This window comes from Erythranthe guttata, chromosome 12 (genome assembly GCF_056151865.1).
Source record: "Erythranthe guttata isolate IM_541 chromosome 12, IM_541, whole genome shotgun sequence".
Taxonomy (NCBI): Eukaryota; Viridiplantae; Streptophyta; class Magnoliopsida; order Lamiales; family Phrymaceae; genus Erythranthe; species Erythranthe guttata.
Window position 1 is genome coordinate 13,065,646 of NC_142544.1, and position 22,745 is coordinate 13,088,390.

At 33.6% G+C, this 22,745-nt stretch overlaps 2 protein-coding genes and 1 long non-coding RNA gene across 4 annotated transcripts; 1 reads left to right on the forward strand and 2 right to left on the reverse strand.

Annotated features, from left to right (window-relative positions):
- Window positions 1–4,735: 4,735 nt before the first annotated feature.
- On the reverse strand, window positions 4,736–9,466 carry LOC148766508 (uncharacterized). The gene is made up of 5 exons (XM_088827324.1): window positions 9,439–9,466; window positions 9,244–9,359; window positions 8,935–9,162; window positions 6,098–6,190; window positions 4,736–6,016 (listed from the first exon to the last, which is right to left on the reverse strand). The coding sequence occupies exons 1-5, from the start codon at window positions 9,464–9,466 to the stop codon at window positions 5,828–5,830; spliced, it is 654 nt and encodes a 217-aa protein (XP_088683450.1). The 3' UTR covers window positions 4,736–5,827.
- A 2,073-nt stretch (window positions 9,467–11,539) lies between these two features.
- LOC148766509 (uncharacterized) lies at window positions 11,540–13,582 on the reverse strand. Of its 2 annotated transcripts, XR_016035098.1 has the most exons (4): window positions 13,158–13,582; window positions 12,907–12,982; window positions 12,720–12,791; window positions 11,540–12,095 (listed from the first exon to the last, which is right to left on the reverse strand). It is a non-coding gene; the product is annotated as an uncharacterized LOC148766509 (long non-coding RNA). The 2 variants fall into 2 exon arrangements; XR_016035097.1 differs by having other exon boundaries at window positions 12,907–13,581.
- Window positions 13,583–20,514: 6,932 nt separating this feature from the next.
- Window positions 20,515–22,206, forward strand: LOC105961178 (11S globulin seed storage protein Ana o 2.0101). Its single transcript, XM_088826992.1, has 3 exons — window positions 20,515–20,806; window positions 21,004–21,724; window positions 21,854–22,206. The coding sequence occupies exons 1-3, from the start codon at window positions 20,611–20,613 to the stop codon at window positions 22,005–22,007; spliced, it is 1,071 nt and encodes a 356-aa protein (XP_088683118.1). The 5' UTR covers window positions 20,515–20,610; the 3' UTR covers window positions 22,008–22,206.
- Window positions 22,207–22,745: the final 539 nt, after the last annotated feature.

Genomic DNA, 22,745 nt, shown 5'->3' on the forward strand with positions numbered 1-22,745 from the left:
GAAGTTATCCTCACTAAACATTTTTTTATTGTTACAAAAGACTCATTCGTCACCAATACTTATTTTTAATATTCATTTAATTTATTTACATGGTAAACACTATTTGTCATAAAAAATATGTATGAACACTATCATCTCCATTAATCCTAAAATTTCACAGTGTTTATATTTTATTATCCAGTAACTATCATGTCACAAATTCTATTTATGACAAATATAATTGTCATAAAATATGACATTTTTGTATTATTTGAGTGTTGCACTTTTGCTAATAGCTTGTGAACCTAAAGAAAATAGTGAATGAGAATTACTATATACATGAATACTAACCTAGAATAAATATGCAAAAAGTAAAAAGATGTTTAAATAAAAAAAAAAATTAAATAACCACAAGAGAATACTTCAAGAACAAAAACTCTATGACTATTGTAATAACGCAATTATTTGTCACTAAGATTCTTTGATTGTTGGTGACAACAGTATACCATTAATAAAAGTTTTCGTACCAATTGCTCACCTTTTATAACTATTCTATGCTGTCGCCTCAAAGAAGTTAATTTTTTGGTAACGGAAAAGTATCTTCAGTAATCATAGTTATCTACTATTACCAAAAAGTCAGGTTTTTGTGACAATATTACTTATTCGTTACAGGAATATATTAAGTTTTTATAAGAAACTGTGCCTGTTATCAATTATTTTAGTTATTTAAAGATATTTTTCTAGTGTTACTTAAGGGTGAAAAACATATGAAACGGATCCGAACTGACTTTTCTATTTATATTCTTGTATATTCTTGGAAGTTAAAAATTGATTCTGAATTTTGTTCCAAAAAAATCGGAAATCCTCATAAACGGCATAAATTTGAAAATTTCCGAAATTGCTTTCGTTTATAATTTTTTGTTCAAATTTAGAAATGATCGAATTTATAAGAAACCATGCCTTGTTACCAATTATTTTAGTTATTTGAACATATTTTTCTGGTGTTAGTTAAGGGTGAAAAACAGATGAAACGGATCCGAACTGACTTTTCTATTTTAATTTTTTTGGAAGTTCAAAATTAATTCTGAATTTTGTTCCAAAAAAACCGGAAATCCTCATAAACGGCGGAAATTTGAAAATTTCAGAAATTGCTTTAGTTTGTAATTTTTTGTTCAAATTTAGAAATGATCGAATTTTTTTTGGAAAAAAATTCGGTATTTTCGGAATTTAATCAAAATGGTCTCTTTTTTTTCCTTATTCCCTAAAGCAACAATTTAAAATGAGAAAAACTTGCAGTTACATGGTAATTATTAGGGTAAATTACAAACACCCCCATGAGGTATGGTCGAATTACAAAAACACCCCTCTTGTTTGGATAATTACAACCACCCCCTCAACTCCTCAAATTTAGTGGAATCTTCGAGATTATATGGAATATTATCACTTTTGTACCCGTTTTATCCCATTCAAACTCTACATTATGAAGCACGATGATCATAATATGTGATTTTTAGCTTGTATGTATCAGTTTGTGGTGCATCGGAAACTGTACTTTTTACACAAAACGAGTACAAACTAGAGCACATTTCAAGGAATCTAGATGACTATGTTGAATTTGGCACCATAAAGGTGGAGGTCTAAGAAAAAATCATAGTTGAGGGGGGTAGATGTAATTATCCAAACAAGAGGGGGATTTTTGTAATTTGACCATACCTCAGGGGGGTGTTTGTAATTTACCCTAATTATTATGGCAAAAGATGGTTTAGTGAAGAAAAAAAAAAAAAAAAAATAGTCCTAACCCTAAAAATTATGAAATTTTCGGTTTCAAATCCCAAAATCCAAAGTTTAATCATGTTTCCCCAAACATCAAGTTTGTAGTAATGTAAAACAGGATTAGAACATCAAAATGAAACCTGAATTTCTTGGGATTCTCCTGGGATTCCCCAATTTCTGAATTTCGTCCCAAACACAGTCCTAGGCAATCCTAATAAAGAACAAAGCCTAAAAAGCAAAACAAACTCTTCACTCTCACAATTGAAGACTCCTTGTCACGAATCAACAACATTTTCATTATGGCAATTGTTAACCATTTTACAAGATGTAAATTACTATGAACTAAATCGTATATAAACAAACACTGAATAACAATTCAAAAGAGACAAACAAGCACGATTACACAAAAAACCCACCTATACAATGGGGTCTGCTTTGTCGGAACTTAAAATTGCTTCCCTTTTGTGTGTAATTATTGAACGTACCACGCCAATACACATGTGAGCATCATCCACGCAAGTTTTATTCATCGATTTTAACATTTACCTGGATCGCCGAGTTTTTGTGGAAGGGGCCGTGTAAGAATTGCACTACATTGCTCCGTGAGTTCGATCATCTCGTTCCCTTGCAATTTCTTCCCCTTCGTCCCGAGGTCCTTGAGAAATTTCACCCACTTTGGCATCTTCTGAATCGCTTCGATGAATGGAATATTTATGCGAATTTCCTTCAACTTGTCCAAAAAGCCTTGGTATTCGGCATCGAGCTTCTTCTTTAGAAACTTTTGAGGATATGGAATTGGAAGGTCTCGTGAAAGCACTATTGATGGTGGCTCTTCATGAGTTGATTCTTTTTCCTCAATCACTTTCGGCTTCTCGATTACCGTATTTCTCTTCTCTTTTCGTGGGGCTTCCTCCAATTACTTACTGTTCTTCAAGGTGACTGCTTGGCAAGTCTCGACCTCGATCTTTTTCTTTTGCAATCCATGGGGATATGGGATCGGTTCCACCCATTCGGCTACAGTGACTTACGGCTTAATTTGAATTTCTTTTTTTTTCCTCGATCTTGAAATCGATAGCTTGGCAAGTCTCGAACTTTTGCTTTCGAGGGTCTTCCGTATTCGATGGCAATGCTCCTGCCGGACGGTTCTCTTGATTCAATGCTAGTTGTGCCAATTGAGTCTCCAAATTTCGCAGCGTAGCTTGAGTAGCGGTCATAAATTGGGCCAATATCTCTTCTGTGTTTGATTTTTGGGCCGGTGGATTGTTGCCTTGATAGCTTTGTTGAGGAGGGGCTTGATTTTGAAATTGACCTTGAGGTCTTTGATACCATTGGCCTTGTTGATTTCCTCCGTATTGCCCTTGTGATCTCCACCCTTGATTTTGGAATTGGCGAGGGGCATTGTTGACGTAATTGAGTGATTCCACATCTTGTTGGCATTGGAGCGTCTAACGATTTCCACCGCAAATTTCACAACATAGAGAATACACGGCTTGGACTTGTTGTGGTGGGTTTGCTTTGATTTGTTGTAAAAGGAGTTGATTTTGTTGAGCAATTTGGGTCATTTGAGCTTGAAGGCCCGTAACTGCATCTAATTCCAAAACTCCGTGAACCTTCTTGGCTCCACTAACCGTCCTTTCGCTTGACTTGGCAAACCTATTTTGCGCAATTTGATCCAACATAATAAATGCATCCGGTGTCGATTGACTCATAAAATTACCCCCGGTTGATGCATCTAAAACGGTTCTCGCATTCTCGTTAATTCCTTGGTAGAAGATGTGGATTTGCCGCCATTGCTCTACTCCATGTATTGGACACTGCCTCAAAGGGGTCTTGAATCTTTCCCCTGCCTCGAATAATGGCTCCCCTTGATCTTGGACGAAATTATGAATTTCCCGTCGTATTCTCTTGTCCTTCTCTGGTGAGCTGTAAACTTTCATGAAAAGGTTTAGGAGTTGATGCCATGATGAGATAGAATGGGGGGCTTGGAACATCAACCACTGGCGAGCTCTTCCTTGTAGTGAGTGCTTGAAGAGAATTAATTGGAGCGCCTCTTGGAAAACCCCGTTTTGACGATGGGAATTACAGGTATCGAGAAAATTGACAATGTGAAGACGGGGATCTTCACCTGCCAATCCACTAAATATCCCGTTATTTTGGAGCATCGTCAAGAGGCCTTGCTTGATCTCAAAACTATGCGCCTCAATGGGTGGATATTGGATGCTCGGGCGGAATTCGTCAAGAGTCGGTATTATGTAGTCTTGAAGTGCCCGTGGCCTAACTGCTGGCTGTAGTGGAAGCCGTGGGTGTTGGTCTTGGATTTGGTTTCCGTTGGCATCAAGTAAATAGCCCTCTGCGTCTCTGCGTTCTTCGTCCTCCATTATATTATTTGCGCGTTGAAGTCTCCTGGCGGCTCGGAAAGTACGTTCGATTTTGGAATCAAACGGTTCTCACTACGCCAAAACACATTTCAGGCGACGTTTTTTTGCGACGAAAAAACCCCATTTGCGACGGAAAATGTAATTTTGCGACGTTTATTTTGCGACGAAATTTGCCGGGAAAAAAGTCAAAAAAGTGCCCGTCGCAAATATGTGCGACGTTTTTTCTTTAAAGTCGCAACCGTTTGCGACGATTTAATATAACCGTCGCAATATTGTAATTTTTTCGTCTGCTGATTTATTGCGACGGATTTTTGAATACGTCGCACATTTCGTCGCAATATTTTTGCGACTATATTTTCCGAAACGGTTTCGTCGCAACTGGTTTTAGCTTTGCGTCCTTTTTTTAATAAAGTCGCACAGTTTTGTTACCACATTGCGACGAATATATGTTTTTTCTGCGATTGCGACTAATATCCAAAAAACGTCGCAAATATATAAATATTTTTATTTAATATTTTACTGATTTTTAGTTTAATTGTTATTTTGACCTGTAATAATAAACAATTCCAATATAATTAAATACACAAAAACATTAAACAACCTGCTTAAATTAAATAATCCAAAACATTCTTCCAAAACATAAAATCGTCGAAACATTCCAAAACACAAAATCATCAAACACAAAATCATCCAAAAATTCTATCAAAACACAAGATAATCCAAATAAAAACTTAAATCATCCAAACATAAAATAAAAGTACCCAAAACACTAGTTGTCGTCGCCAGGTGGATTATGGGGATGGAACTCGACACCTTGAGCCCTAAAATATTCGACCATGGCTTTCATAGTACTCAGCATTTGATTCATCTCTTCCTTTAAAGTCTGATTGTCTTCTTTCAAAGCCGTTATTTCTTCGTCTCTAGCAACAGAAGATAAGTTGGACCTCGCCCCTTTCTTTGAACTTGAGCAACCAAGTCCTAGTCTTTTAGTTTTTCCTAGTACTCGTTCGCAAGCTATCGTGTTAGCGGTGCTTTCATCACTCCCATCATTCAAACATTCTTGATAGACTCTGTCCAAATCCGCCTGAGTAATATAAAAAAGTGTATTAACACTAATTACTTGATACGAACTATAAAATAAAATAATAATTCAAATAAAAATATACCAACTAATTTGCTCAACCCAAACATTTTCAAGTAAACAAAAACACAATAATTCATATATAAAGATCGACCAACTACATTAAACAACCAATATATAAAAATAAACCAACTACATTGGTCAACCCAAAGATGTTCAAGTAAACAAAAACACAATAATTCATACATAAAGATCGACCAACTACATTAAACAACCAACATAAACAACCAACATATATAAATATACCAACTACATTGCTCAACCCAAAGATGTTCTAAGTAAACAAAAACACAAGATTTCATATATAAAGATCGACCAACTACATTAAACAACCAACATATGCTCAACTAGGAAATAAAATAACAATTCAACAAAAATAAGCATCAACTTCATTAGAGAACCCAATATACACAATTGCTCAATTCACGTAAAGATCCACCAACTACATTACACAATTCATCGATACCTAAGTACGAAATAAATCCATAGTCCATCAACTACAATACAACCCAAACATGTTCAAAATAGCAAATAAAGCATCGATACAACTAAAATATTAACTTACCGCAATAGCACGTACTTCGGGCTTTCCTCTCTGATCTACTTGTCGCTCACCATCACCCCCACCAATCTCACTATCACTACCATCAACAGGTAAAGGCTCCGATTCCTTTAATGCATCGATGCTCATGTAGCCTTTTCTGAATTTAGCTGCCACGATAGGAACCTTGCCAAATTTTTGAACCTGTATAAATAATATAAAAGTAATTACACCTTATAATAAATCTTAAAATATATACAATCACACATATACAAGATCACTTACATGTTTGTGAGACCAACCGGTGATACTAGTTCGACCACAATGGTGTTCGGTTGCAATTGACTTTCGTGCTTCGCGACATTTTTGAGATTTGGACTAATAATAAGAGCATCTTCCAATGTCATCACTATTTTTTCACCAAATCCTATTTTTGGTGGTCAAAAAATGGGTTTATCTCCCACCCTTAGCACACCATTCTACGATCTCACTATTTTTGGTGAAAAAATAGTGTATTTAGTCTCCATCAATTCCATCCAATTTTACACTAAATAATAAAATAATAATATTTCACCATTTTCCTATTTATAGAGAATAGCATTTGGTTTGGTCTCCCATGGCATTTCATCAAATATATCACACAATTATAAATTTAATGTTAATTTAATTTTAGTCTATTTTATTTAAAAAATATTGATTAAAGATCCGATTATAAGTAATAATTTTATTAATTATATAATCTTAAAATTGTGATAAATTCAAAAAAACTATTGAAACATGAATGAAAATCAACGTAAATTATTATACATATAATAAAACCACACATAAACATACTTTCATAACTTAATGCATAAAAACATTACAACAAAATTAATAAAAATAATTTCATAACTTAATGCTAACTAAGTAGTTTATGTGTATTTCATTTATACAATTTATCTTGTAATTTATTTTGTGACGTTATAATGTTATGTTTTTATTGTTTTCTGATAATAAATATATTTATTGTTTAAACATATTTATTAGAGCCAAACATATTTTTATTTATTTATTTAATAATAATAATAATAATAATAATAATAATAATAATAATAATAATAATAATAATAATAATAATAATAATAATAATAATAATAATAATAATAATTATTATTATTATTATTATTATTATTATTATTAATTATAATTATTATTAATTATTATTATTATTATTATTATTATTATTATTATTATTATTATTATTATTATTAAATAAATATTATTATTATTATATTTTCTATAAATATATTTATATACTAATATATTTATATATTATCATATTCATTAATTAACACTATATATTTTCTATAAATATGTTTATAAATTGGTAATCACATGAAATTAGCTAATATAATAATTTTATATGCTAATTATAAAATGGTGTGAATTACACCAAATCCTATTTTAATTTCTATATTTGATAGGAAAAATAGGATTTTGTGGAAAAAATGGTATAATGGTGGAAGGGTGGGAGATGCAAATTTCTTCACCAAAAAAATTGGTGAAAATATAGGATTTGGTAATATGGTGATATAGGTTTTGACCACAATGGGAGACTAAAATCAAATCATCATAATTTTAGGTGTAATGTTGATTTAGTGATTTAAGTTGGGAGGTTAAAAACACCTAAATTAGGTGTGAAAAATAGGAAATGGTGTAGGGTGGAAGATGCCCTAAGAGCATCTCCCACCCTTAACACCATTTTTTCACCAAATCCTATTTTTTGTGGTGAAAAAATGGTGTTATCTCCCACCCGCAGCACACCATTCTATTATTTCTCTATTTTTAGTGACAAAATAGTGTATTTGGTCTCCCACCAATTCCATCAAATTTTACAGCAAATAATAAAATATTAATATTTCACCATTTTACCATTTATAGAGAATATGATTTGGTTTGGTCTCCCATGACATTTCACCAAATATATTACAAAATTATAATTTTAATGTTAATTGTAAATTTAGTCTATTTTATTACTAAAATATTGATTATGAATAATGATTAATTTTATTAAGTATATAATTTAGAAATTATGATAAATATCAAAAATTTATTGAAACATGAATGAAAATCGACTTAGATTATTATACAAATAATAAAACCACGAATACACAATAATTTCATTAATTATTTCCTAATAACCTTACAACATACATTAATCATAAAAACATTACAACATTTTTTTGCCCAAAAATATTATTTCATTGGTAACAGGGGCCTCGTTAAAACGTTGTTTCGCCTAACAATGAAAGAGTACCCCTTATTAGGAGATGAGTCTCATTCACCATTATTATCGTCATCATCTTCAACATAAGAGTACCCCTTTTTGTTGTTTTATGATAATAAATGTATTTATTGTTTAAAAATATTATTTATTTTGGCCAAACATTTTTATATATATTTAAAACTTAAATAATAATAATAATAATAATAATAATAATAATAATAATAATAATAATACTAATAATAATAATAATAATAATAATAATAATAATAATAATAATAATAATAATAATAATAATAATAATAATAATAATAATAATAATAATAATAATAATAATAATAATAATAATAATAATAATAATATATTTTAAATTTTGAAAACTAATTCACTAATTAACACTAATATATTTATTATAAATATATTTATAAGTTGGTAATCACATGAAATTAGTTAATATAATAATTGTACATGTTAATTATAAAATGGTGCTAATTACACCAAATCCTATTTTCACTTCTATTTTTGATAGAAAAAATAGGATTTGGTGGAAAAAATGGTAAAATGGTGGGACGGGTGGGAGATGAAAATTTCTTCACCAAAAAATTTGGTGAAAATATAGGATTTAGAGATATAGTGATATAGAGTTTGACCAGGGTGGGAGACTAAACTAAATCACTATAATTTTAGGTGTAATGGTGATTTAGAGATTTAGGTTGGGAGACTAAAAACACCTAAATTAGGTGATAATTATAGGATTTGGTGATGGGTGGGAGATGCTCTAATATTACATAAGTTACTATATTTTGATGCAATGCAAAAATCATATAATGATATTAATTAATAAGAATTAAAAATTTACCTTCCCATCACTCCCTGACTCGTTCATAGCAATAAATTGATCGCACAATTGACCCCATAAATCATCGTTAATAAAGCCCTCCGGGCGAGTTTGTCTTGCAGTTTCGGGGTCGGGCATGCGATCAAAATGTGCCTTTAAAACCCTAGACTTGAAGTCCTTGCAACGAGCATTTGCAGTCTTGTTGAACCACTTCTTTGTAGCATCATTATCGGGAAGATTATATTTTTCCTAAGAAAAATAAAAATAACATTAGGTAATTTGAAACAATAATTTTGTCGATTGTTATACGAGAATTTTAATACCATTTACCTTGAACCGTGCCCAAAATTCATCCACACGTCCATCCTTTTTGTGTGTGGGCCATGAAATACACGGATTAAAGATGTCACAATGTGTAACCTGTTTAGCAATATCATTTACCAATTCTGTTGGAGGGAATATTTAGGGAAGGAATCTTTTTCATAAGTTGGAGGGTTTCTGAAAATGTCTTATCGCTCATTTTACCCCGAGATTTGATTTTGTAAAAGTCCATCATGAAGGAAAGTTTAGAGTAGGTGACCAACAAGCCAACATGTGGCTGTGGTCTTTCGTATTTATAAACGAACCTTTATTTGTATTAATGATAAAACACCTTGGCATTCTATATCTTTGTCCCTTTGTCACAAGCATAGATATAATCCTTACAGTTATTACAAGTACTAGTAATTGATCGTTAGGATCGTGAGATATTTACTCAAGTATTATAACTGTTAAACGTGTTCCTAGTCGAAGGGTTACGCCACTAATGAGGATATCGGCCTTTCCCATTAAGACTAGCACTTAGTGTATGTGTACTGCATCTCATCAGTAAACGGTATTGTGATATCGGCATGCATAAGTGGGTGCTCGTAAGTTGACGAGTTCACTGAACTCCCTCACCCTAGAAATCTCTAAGTGCATGGTTCCCAATAATCGAGTAGAGATATCTATGGTATAGTTGTACACCATTAGTCCTTATGACCTAGACATCGCCGTGACTTCACTAGAGGACCACCTGTATCGTGACCTGTCCCTGAGTTCCACCGAGGACCATCCCAAGGGCCAGTGTTCGTGCAGTCCGAAATCTAGTGGGAGGTCTGTGCATTGTAGTCGGGGATTCGATCGCTAGAATAGTCTTGGATGTCCTGTGTGTTCTGAAAGTTTGTAATCATTCTAAGTCTCTGGCCAGAGCTGACTAAGTGATGATTAGAGAATTCGATTCTCTAAGTCATGCACGTGACGATTACAACACTTGGAACGATCGCACCGTCATCGAACATATAAAGAGGTCTCGATGAACCAATGCCTCTAGTTCGATCGGGACATATGAATCGAAGGGACCGTACTGTACGTTAACTATATCTGAAGGTTCTTGCAGGCACTTCATTTGTATCTAGGGAATCATGACGCGTAGTTGCTAGACGCCAATCTTGATTCGTTGGGTGATTAAGGTGAAACGAGCTTCATCTTAATCGTAACTCTAAGGGACGAGTTTTGACCACAAAGAGTTGTGGACTCACGGCTAGCTTACACCTGAACCATCGAGGGTCACACTGCTCGTGCACATGAGATCTTTGAATAAACGGTTAGAGATAAAATAGTTTATCTTTGCATAATTGGAAGTCAATACGATTGAGTCCAACATTCGTAATTTGGAATTACGAATGAGAATGAGAAAAAGGAAAAGAATAGGCGAACGTATTAGTGAACTTTCTAAATCGGGAAGTTTCCAAATTTAGAAAGTGCACTGAACTAGGGTTTCCACTTTTGGAAAGTTGGAAAATGAGAGATGGAACTCGTAATGACGAGGACATTATAATGATTCTGAAAATGTAATCGTTGCAATTTTTCGGTCATTGAATTAAGAGAGACGAGCAAGTAAAAGTACTAACGGACTTAAGCTGTTGGGCCCGGTCCAACTTAAGCCCGCTAGGGTTTTATGCAAGACATATAAATACTTGATTTATAGATCTTGCACAAACACACATTACAAACCCTAACCCTAGCCGTCCACCTCTCTCTCTCGGCCTCTCTCTCCCGCGGCCACCACCGCCGTCCTCCCCGCCGTATCGCCAGAATCGGCCGTTCATCGGCCGATTGTCTTGGTAGCTTCTTTCCTTCTCTTTTTCTTCCGTTTTTCTAACTATTACGTGTCTAGTGCCACATGTTTAGTAGATCGAAGTATACGAGGTGAAATCCGAGAGGAGGAAGATCAAAGATCGAGGAATCGAGGAGCAGCGCACGAGCCGAAGCCGCACGCTACCCCACGCGCCGCCCCGGAAGACCGCGCGTGAAATCCACGCGCCGCCGTGGCCGTTTCACCGCTGCTGCCGCTGCACCGCTGCTGCCCCGATTGTACGGATTGGTTTCCGTAGCAATCTCGACTTGCTAAACGCTCCTACCTCACGCTTCAAGAGGTAAACACACGAATCCCTTGTTTCGATTCGTTTACGTTTAAACTATATTTTCATGTTTGCTTTCGTATGATTTTACGTGATTATGTGTAATCGTTTTAATCGTTGCAAGCATGTTATTTGGTTTAAACGCGAGCATGTTAATTGATTTAAATTCAGTTAAATTATTTAGCATGTATGTTGTTTTTAATTTCGCTGGAAGCGCAAAGGTACGCAATTAATTGATTTTAATTTGTCGGGCATGTGCTTGTGTGCTTTAAAGTCGTTTAAATCGCATTAAACTTTTGTTTTCCGCTGCGTACGCGTGCCCGAAACCCAACAGAGATATGCTTGCAATAATTCATCCATTGTGGGATTAATATCGGCACTCATGTCATCGTCTTCATTCACATGTACAACACCAAACCCCCCTACTTCACTAGCTTTCGGGTACTTCGCAAAGATCCCGACGGTACTCTTCATCAGACTCCAAATGCATTACCCATTGTCCTTCGCCATAGGATTTATCCCAGCCCCTCCAAAGTAAATGCTCATGAACGAATTCACGATCCCAGACTTTTCGACATTTGCAGTCTCTACATGGACACCTTATTTTGTCACCAATGGCCGCCTTATCGAAAGCAAAGTTGAGAAATTCTAAACAACCATTTTGAAATGCGTCTAATCGATGATCATCTAGCAAAACCCAACTCCTATCCTTCGGCATTTTTATTTAGAAAATATTCGCAACTGAGGAACATAGAAGGTAACGAGAGAATTAAATTTATATATTCGTCTCTCTCGGAATAATTTAATTTCGGAGTATATATATAGTAGGGAAAAAATATTTTGAAAATAATATTGTGATCTCTTTCAAGTGTAAGTTTGGTATCTTATGGGACCCATTTTTTAAACTATTTAATTGACACCGTATTAACTATTAATTACTGAAATTAATTTAAATTTTAATATATTTTACACAATTAAAAATATAGGAAACTGATTAAATTGAATATTTGAAATTATGTGTGTTAAATGCCCATATCTTACTTATACTTAGCCTGATGAAGTTAATAAAATATTGTTAGCATATAAAGAGTATTTGAAACTGTTATGGGTTTAGAGAGAGATTGAAAATTGTGATCACTGTTTATGATTTACCATTATATTAACCATTTCCATTAAAATCACTGCTTAGTATCATCATCATCAACAATTAATAAACAAAATTCTAAATTAACTCAGAATTTAGAAAGAAAGAGATCTTAGATCAGATGTGATCTTTAGGGGAATAATGTGTACATAATTTAACAAAGCGCATATATATAAAATAATTTAACAAAGATTTTATATACATAAAATAATTTAACTTACCCTCTACAAATTGGTGCAGTGGCTTGTTCAAATCCATGGGATTTATGAAGTCTGTGATCCCAATTGCTTTACCTATTAAAACAAAATTTCATAAATTATTGATTATTAATTACTCCAAGTGGATGAATATACTATAGTACAATAAATTAAATGGCGAGTTTATTTATTTATTAATTTAATTTGATACCTTTAATAATTTTATCGGGATTAATGTCAACTCCAATAATTCTTGATGCTCCTCTCGTTCTTGCCCCTTCAACCACCTTCACATTAATTCAATGAAATTGCAGCTGTCAACATTATTTCGATTTTTTTTTTATTTTTTTTAAAGAAATAATTTTTCTTTTGTTTTCTAATAATAATAATTCATGAATCATTGATAATAAAATATATAAAAATATATAAAATATAATTATGCAGAATAAATAAAAAACTTACGGCAAGTCCCATGGCTCCGACGGCGGGAGCGGGAGCGGCAGCGGCGGTGTGAAACAGGGAGGAGGAGCGGGAGAAGAAGGCTTCGGTGGTGGCTCGGCCTTAGTAACCGGTGATGTCGTCGGCACGATGGGGGTGGATTTCTGTGGAGAATATTGAAGCGGCGGCGGCGGCGGTGTGGAAGACGGAGGAGGAGCTGAGATAGAGGGATTTTGGCGCGCGGTGGCTATCACAAGGCCTTATGCCGTCAGCCGCGACACCGACGGCGACGGCGACGGCGGACTGATTTGCTTCGGCGGAGGAGGGGTGTGGGAGCAGCTGTGATTTGGGAAGAGACGGACTTGGGCAAACGTGTTCTGAAATTAGGGTGGGGAAAGGGGTTTTAATTTGGTTTCGCGACGTTTATACTTATTAGTCGCAGGACTGAAAATTTCCGTGCGACGTTTTCCTATATTTTAGTCGCCACAACAGACTTATAGAAATAAAATAGCGACTTTACTTAATTAAACGTCGCAACAGAAAAATTGTGAAAAAAAAAAACTAATTATATTGCGATGTTTCAATCCATTGCATTATTTACGTCGCAAAACAAATTTAGAAATTTTTAATTGGAAAACCATTGCGACGCAATAATATATAAACGTCGCAAATTTTCCAATCAACCTTGCGTCGTTGCAGAATTATCGTCGCAAATATTTTTAATTAAAAAAAATAAAAAAAAAAATTTTCTCTTGCGACGACTATTTACAATAACGTCGCAAAATTGCGACGTATATAACCGATTCGTCGCCTTTTCTTCAGGGAACTTTTCGTATAAAAGTTTGCGATGATTTCTGCGACGTAATTCAGAAACGTCGCAATATTTACTCATTTTTTAGAATTTGAATTTAAATTATGCATTATTGCGACGATATGTTAAGAAAACGTCGCAATATGAGCGACGTTTACAAAATCGTCGCAAATAAAACGTCGCCTGAAATGAAATTTGGCCTAGTGTCTTTAGCTACGCATAAAACAGTACCTAAAACAAAAATAAAAATAAAATTAAAATTAAAATTGGGTGAAGCGTGAAAATTGTTCAAATCTAGAGCTAGAATAAAATAAATAATTAAAATATTCCCCTGCAACGGCACCAAAAACTTGTTGGTTGAAATACCTACACGTAAGTGCACGTATCGTACAAGTAATATAGTGGACAATTAAGTCTGGATATCGATCCCACGGAGAATATTTAATTATCTATTCCTAGACGCTAAATTCTATCAATTGATATCAAGCCCACCCTACACAGTCAAAAGATAAACAATTATACTAAACTAGTACTTCACCCGTGCGATGCACGGGGAGTAAATAGGAAACGTAAAGGAATAAAAAAAAATATAAACTTTATCTTTACGGGTCAACCGAATTATGAGTCAACATGATATCATTAAAATAGACTATTCATCTATTTCTTAGAATGGATTATATATCATATGAATCGTATGCAAAGTAAGTGACTTGTAGCAATGGCGTAATAATAGAGAAGTGAAGCAATAGAGATTCAAAGAACCTGCAAGATTATCATTTTTCCAATGGAATAAATTATATTTGAACACAACTGTTGTAATATTTGTGATGCGGGGGCATATCGATATAAAAAACGAAAATTTGCATTTCCATTAAGGTGCATCGATCGCTATATTTCTTTATGCACGTATATAGAATAAGATTCAATACATAACTTATCGACAAATAAATAACTTTAAACATCAAATATATGTAAAATAATATTGAAATATACTTAGTAGAGAATGTGGTCGAGCCTCATGATAGAGAAGGTGGTCGAGCCTCATGGTAGAGCTTAATATGTACAGTCTGAATTTGAAACAATAATAATTAGACTCGCCCATATATTGCACCTGGAAAAAAAAATACACTGAACATTGATACAAAATACTAACTTTTTTCCTACAACGAACTTGCAATTGTATTAGATGTCTTTGAACCACATTATTTTAATTAGCAAATTTTAGTATAAAGTACAAGTCTCTCTCGTCATAGCGCTAAGTCAAGATTTTGAACAATAACCACATCTCCATCCATAATTGCTTGTGCAAGCGTCATATTAGCCTCGGATGCAGATCGGAGATCATCTCAGATATCTGTCACAACATTGTTATTACTCGTAAAGGAAAAAATAATTAACAAATTACAACTTGTGTAGAAAAAAGAAAAACTAAACCTAATTATAACATCTTCACAAACTCCACACATATATTTTCGACAGACCAAAATACAAATGGCCCTTTTTTCAATAAAAACAAACATCTGGTCAAAATTCAATACCCCTTGAACCACTACACAATTAATATAGGTTCAACAAAAACAATTCTATTACTTCGTATAAATTCACTCATAGTACACAAGACCAAAAGATTTAACATGTAAAATTGCATGAAATCAAGAAACTACATCTAAACATAACATGGAGTAATTGAAAAAAAAGGGAAAAAAGTGAAGATTAATTATATAGTACCTTTGCGTAAAATAAATAACTTTTGTTTTTGCAAAATCTATTGGACATTTAAAAATAATGGAACACATGTATGTTGTGACGGAGTTATACCAACGTGTTTTATATGTTGCATAATAATCCTACGACTATCAAAAAATTATAAAATTTTCCCTGGAGTTTTGAAACCCTAAAGCGCCACGTTTCATACCAAACATTGCTGGAAAATACTAGAACCAACAATCCAGCGGAAGATCAAGCAGTATTTTGTAGATTTATTAATGGGGATAAGATTTAATTCATATTTAATGAGAAAATAAATAACCCTAGAAGAAGTTGAGGCGAGAAGACGCCAAGAGCAATTACACGAACGTTCAGATTGAAAAGTTGCGTGAGTTGGTTTTTTTTTAATCTAAAAATAGTCCTAAGATTATCAAATAAATACAAAAATACCCTTCGGATTTTGAAACCCTAAGCGCCATGTGTCGCAATATTATGACATAGGTTGTCTTTATATATATATATATATATATATATATATATATATATATATATATATATATATAGATTAACTAAACTAAATTAAAGCAAATTAAAAATACAAGAGCACGAAAGCAATTTAAAACAAAGATTTAATCAGATAAAGCAAGCCTAGAATTTTATTCTCCCTTCTATGTGATTATTAATCACCCAATTCCTTCAATTATGCAAGTAATTAACTTGGATTATTAATATGAGATGCTAAATTAATCATAATCCGCTTCCGCGTGTATTACGATTCTAATATTCTAGATTCAATTATTGTATTCCTATGCAATTAATTATAGAACACAACATTAAGCATAAATATCAATAATGGCTACCTAAGAGATTAACTATATTCCTGTGTTAATACCACAAATGCTCTTCTATCACAGTTCTAATTATTTACCCGACATTCCGATTCATGCGATTAACAATAACATAAAAGCACATAAAGTGGCCAGTTTCATGAACTTAATAAAACAAGTAGAAGAAAAAATCCAGAATTAAAACTTGCATAAAATCATAGAATTGGGTTCATAAATCTCACATAGGGTTCAAAATAAAATCCTAGAAATAAACAAATTAGCTACTCATGATTAAAGTAAAAACGCAAGTAAAATATATCATAGACGATAAATCTATGTTTGGAGTCTTCGAATTCTTCGTCTTCGTTATTGCTTCTTTGCTCTTGAAATTGCGTAAAAAGTTTCTTCAATTGCTTGCTTGAATTCGTCTTATATAGGGTGGAACATGGAGGAGAATGTAGTTTCCTTGTGCAATTAGAGTTCATTTACTGCGCCTCTACGTCTTCTCGGACGGCCGTCTGGATTTGCAGTTCCATTTCCAGACGGCCGTCTCAATTCCAGAGACTGTTCTCCCATGAAAATATTCGGACGGGCGTCCGAATTCCTAGTGTATTTCTCGGACGGCCGTCTGGGCTCTAATTCTTCAGATTTTTTAATTCTTCAATTTCTCGCCCATATTTTCTCCAAAATTGCAGTTTGGACCCCCTATTTATCCAATTCTTCAATTTATACCTAAACCACAATAAATCAACACTTTAAGCACCAAATCACTCACTACCCAATACTTCGTATCATAAATTTCCTAAGGTGAGTTCTAAAACCGAACATAGCATGATCTAACACAAATTAATTCCAAATTTAAAATACAAAACATTCAACGAAAGCAATGCACAAAGTGTGATTCCTGGCAATAATTCGTTTGTAAGTTCCGTTGAATCGAAAGCTAAACAATAATCTAATCCTTATCACACAAAACAAGCAATCTTATCATCAAACATTGATCATCTCTCATCATCATAACTCATCGATGCATTCGACTCAAGCAATTTTTTTATTTTTTTTATTTTTTTAAAACAATAAAAGCAATAAAAAAAACATCTAAAATAAAAACCCAAGGCGCAACTAAAGCAAATAAGAAGAAAAAAAGTTTTTCCACCCCAAACTTAAAATTTTCGTTGCCCCCAACGAAATTAGCACAAAGTTTAAGGATAGAAAACACCTTACTAGTCGGAGTCGATGTGATCCGGGTGCTCCTCCCTAGCTCTCTCTCACGCTCCTCATCATCGACAGCTCGGGTACGGGCTCAAGAATCAACGCCGGTAAAGGTCTCTGCTCGACACAATCGGGCATTCCACATCCCAAGTGGGACTGGGTTTTTGGCCGATTTTGCCACCGGGTTTGGCTCACTTTAAAGGTTTGACCACTTCAGACTTCCTAAAACCGCCTCATAGGCAAAAAATTGATTTTTCAAACCTTTACACTAAAACCGTAAAGGATTGGGACCGCCTCCGCCTCAGATACCGATTAATCGGCCGCCTCGGCCCATTTTTAGAACATTGATTAATATTAAGGGTAAATTCCACTTTCCCCCCTTGGCTTTGGATCGATATCAATTTATTGGCTTCTACTCTCGATTGTATCGATTTGCCCTATGTAGTTGAGAAATTGTCTCAGTGTGGTCCTCGATGTTAGTTTTCAGACCTTTGACCTTAACACCGTTTAATCTAAGTCTTGAAAATGACAAAACAACCACCCTCCGAGTTTAAATAATTATATATATATAAAACAAAAAAAAAATGTGGCTGGCGTGATGGACTATGTTTTCTCGTTGTCTTGATTTTTTTTTTTTTTGGTTTTTTTTTAATAATTATTTAAACCGTGAGGGGTGGCGTTTTCGTAATTTCAGAGCTTAGGTTAGACCATGTTAAAAAAATTTGGTTATTAAAACGAAATATTATTGTTTTGGTTATTAAACCAAAATATATTAAAAAAAAAAAATTAAAACAACAGTACGAACAAAAAAGTTCTAGAAATTAATAATGTGAAAATGGGAATGAATGTTATATATGTATTAAATTATGGTCAATTTGTAATATTATTAAGTTAATGTTTCAGGGATGAAATTGTTTAAATTATATCCAGAAGGATGAGCTTCATGTGAAATTATTTTTGGTCTCGATATATGTGCATTTAAGTCTTCCTCATTGGAGTTAAATCCAATTACCCGTGTATGTATTACGTAACGCATTACCTAATCCAATTATTGGATGCGTATAAGTATATCTTTTTGGGGGTTTTGTGCATAAGTCCCCAACCAAGCATGTTTATTATTTTAGGTTTAGGGGCTATATCTCTTTCACCAATAAATCCATCCATTTATTATTTGTTATAAAATAAAGGAAATATTCATGTATATGTCAATATTACCCTCCACCATTTATACCCAATTCTTAATTGTAACCCCAATTTAATCAATTTTGTCCACAAAAATCCAATTTTGACTTTTTTGTTTCAAAAACTTTTTTTTTCAAAAAATACATCCTTAACTTTATTAAATCTCAATTTGACCCCAAATTTCACAAATTATTCAATTTTGACACAAAACTTTTTTTTTTCAAAAAAATAAAAATTTCAATTTTTTTTTTACGCCGGATTCCGGCGGTCAACGCCGGTCTCCTGCGTTGACTTTTCAATTTTTTTTTTCGCTTTTCTCTTTTTTCTTTTTTCTTTTCTTTTCTTCCGGATTTTTTCACCGGTTTCCTGCGGTCTCCGGCATTGACTTTTTTTAGTGTTTTTTTAAGTTTTTTTTTTTTTTTTTTTTTTACGTCTGCCGCTAAACGTTGACCGTAATTGTGCTGTCATTGACAGTAAATTAACGTAATTATACTGTCAATGACAGTTAATTAACGTAATTGTACTGCCGTCGACAATACATTTATGTAATTGTGCTGCCGTTGACAGTAAATTGATGTAATATTATTATTTTTTATTTTTTGTTGTTTTTTTTATTTTGTTTCATTTGTTGACAAGTCAACATAATTATATTACTGTCGTTGACAGTAAAATAAATGTAAACACAATAATATTAATATTAACAACATCAATATTATTATTTTTTTGGGTTTTTTGTTTTGTTTGAGTTATTCATGGAGTAACGTAGTAATATTACTGTAAACACAATAATATTACTGTGGTTGACGGTAATATTACTGTTTTTATAGTAATATTGATGTCAACCACATCAATATTATTAATTTGTTTGGATTTTTTGTTTGTTTGAGTTATTCACGGATTAACGTAATAATATTACTGTCTATTATTGTAATATTATTGTAGTTGACGGTAATATTACTATTGTTATAGTAATATTACTGTCACTCACAGTAATATTAATTGTTTTGGCTTTTTATTATGTTTACATTTGTTGAACGGCAACATAGTAATATTACTCTATTACACAATAATAATGAGTTTTGTTGTGTTAATATTACTGTGCTAGAGATTAATATAGCAATATTACTGTGTTAAACTGTAATTTAGTTAATTTTACTGTGTTTAACAATAATATAGTTAATTTTTGGTCTGGCATATGGATATACGTACATTTAAGTCTTTCCGGTTGCCCATGATATATGTAACGTATAGACTATGTAACGTATGACAACTATTGGATGCATATAACTATATAAGTATAGATTATTGCATATAAGTATATCTAGTTTGGCTTGATTTAGATAATGAGATTACACAAGATAAAATCATTGTAATCTTACTGGGATCAGGACTCACGAGTTCTCGTACTATCCAACTCATACATCCTTTTATCCTTAATAATTAGATTATTAAATAACTCTATATCTCTTATCTTATAAAAGATATTTATTTCAATATCTCTTATCTTATAGAATTTAGACATGTCGTATAAAACAAGTAGTACAAAATATATCCTAGAGTTGCAAAACAATCGTGTCTCAATAGAATTATAATCCACTGCAAATACTATCTGCTATATGATTTCTCTCCTTTATAAATACCAGCGATATGCCTTCTCTTTTCACATAAGCTTTTTATTTATTTGCATTAATCCATTATTCGTCGTGTTTTGTTTAAAGAGAGAAAAACAGAGAGGGAGATGGAGCTTGATTTGACACCACAGTTGGCGAAGAAGCTGTACGGCGGAGATGGTGGCGCGTACTATGCGTGGTGCCCTAACGAGTTGCCGATGCTCCGCGAAGGCAACATCGGCGCCGGAAAGCTCGCCCTTGAGAAGAACGGCTTTGCTCTGCCTCGATACTCCGATTCTGCCAAGGTTGCTTACGTGCTTCAAGGTATATATATTCACAATTCAGATTGCCTGTTTTTTCGATTATGTACTTTTTCAGAACGAGTTTCATCTTTCTGGTGTTGATTTCTGCTTTGATCACTCTGTATTTTTTTTAATTTTTTTTTTTCAGTTTGTGTATTCCCGCGTTATTTTCTGTTTGAATAAGTTGTTTGACGAATTGAACTTATGAAATTGATATAGGTAGTGGAGTAGCCGGTATAGTCCTCCCGGAAAAAGAAGAAAAGGTGATCCCAATAAAGAAGGGAGACGCCATAGCCCTCCCCTTCGGAGTAGTCACCTGGTGGTACAACAAACAAGACACGGAGCTAGTCATTCTCTTCCTCGGCGACACCTCAAAGGCCCACAAATCCGGCTCCTTCACCGACTTCTTCTTAACCGGTCCCAACGGAATCTTCACCGGATTCTCAACGGAGTTTGTTGGCAGAGCATGGGACTTGGAAGAGAGCACCGTCAAGACACTCGTCGGCAGCCAATCAGGAAACGGGATTGTCAAGCTCGATTCCACCTTCAAGATGCCCGAGCCCAAAATCGAGCACTACAACGGAATGGCGTTGAACTGCGAGGAAGCTCCGTTGGATGTGGACATCAAGAATGGTGGCAAAGTTGTGGTTCTCAACACTAAGAATCTACCGTTGGTCGGTGAAGTTGGGCTCGGTGCAGATCTTGTTAGGTTAGACGGTAGTGCAATGTGCTCTCCAGGTTTCTCTTGTGACTCTGCTTTGCAGGTTACTTACATTGTAAGGGGAAGTGGCCGTGTCCAAGTTGTCGGTGTCGATGGGAAACGTGTGCTCGAGACGAGGCTTAAGGCTGGTGATCTATTCATTGTGCCTAGGTTCTTTGTTGTCTCCAAGATTGCTGATCCCGAGGGTATGGACTGGTTCTCCATCATCACTACTCCAAAGTAAGTTCTATTCAAATATTTTTGATTCTCTATCCTTATTTAATTTATACAAGGAGTTCCTTTTTTTTTTTTTTTTCTTTTTTCTTTTTCCTAACTTCTTAAATGTGTGTTTTGTTGTGATATTTGCAGTCCTATTTTCACTCATTTGGCTGGACGGACTTCAGTTTGGAAGGCGCTTTCGCCCGAAGTTCTACAGGCGGCTTTTAATGTTCCGGCAGATGTCGAGGAGAAATTCACCTCAAAGAGGAAGGCTGAGGAGATCTTCTTTCCACCACCAAATTAATGCCACTAGCTGGGCTTTCGAGTTTACTTTTTGGTTTTTATTTTATTTTAGGACTAGAGTAGTAGTTAAGTTAATTTAGTTTCAGTTTGATTTTTGTTTTCGTTTCCTTTTAGGTTAATTTTTTGTCAGTTGCTACTCAATTATGCAATAACTTTGATATGGAATAGTACATAGTTTATAATTTTTAGTACGGGTGAAAGTCCGTGGCATTAGCTTTTTCAGAAAATTTTCATTTTCCAAATTTAATTTCAATTCCAATTATAATTCCAAAATATTTGGAATCTGAAAATTATTTCTATTTAGAGTGCTGCTGGAAATTTTGAAATTTTGGAAAAGTTTTGAAAATCACACTGAGTTTTAAAATTTCTAAACTCGGGGGAAATTTTCCAAAACAAATCATAGTTTTGCTAAAACTAGCAAGCACCACGTGCATTGCATGTGATTACATGCGATTTCACTTAATATATATAACTTATTATTAATTAATAAAAGTTACACAATATATTTTACAAAAGAATTTTTTTTAAATAAAATTAAATAAGTACAAAAGTTTATGTTCTACCTATTGTATCAAAAGGTGCGATGAAATAAAATTATTCTAAAATTGATATTAATAAGTATATACAATGACAGGAAAATAACTAAATAAATTGTTATTTTTAATTCATGCATGGAAAATGCACACATTAAAATAAATTGTTATTTTTAATTCATGCATGGAAAATGCACACATTAAAA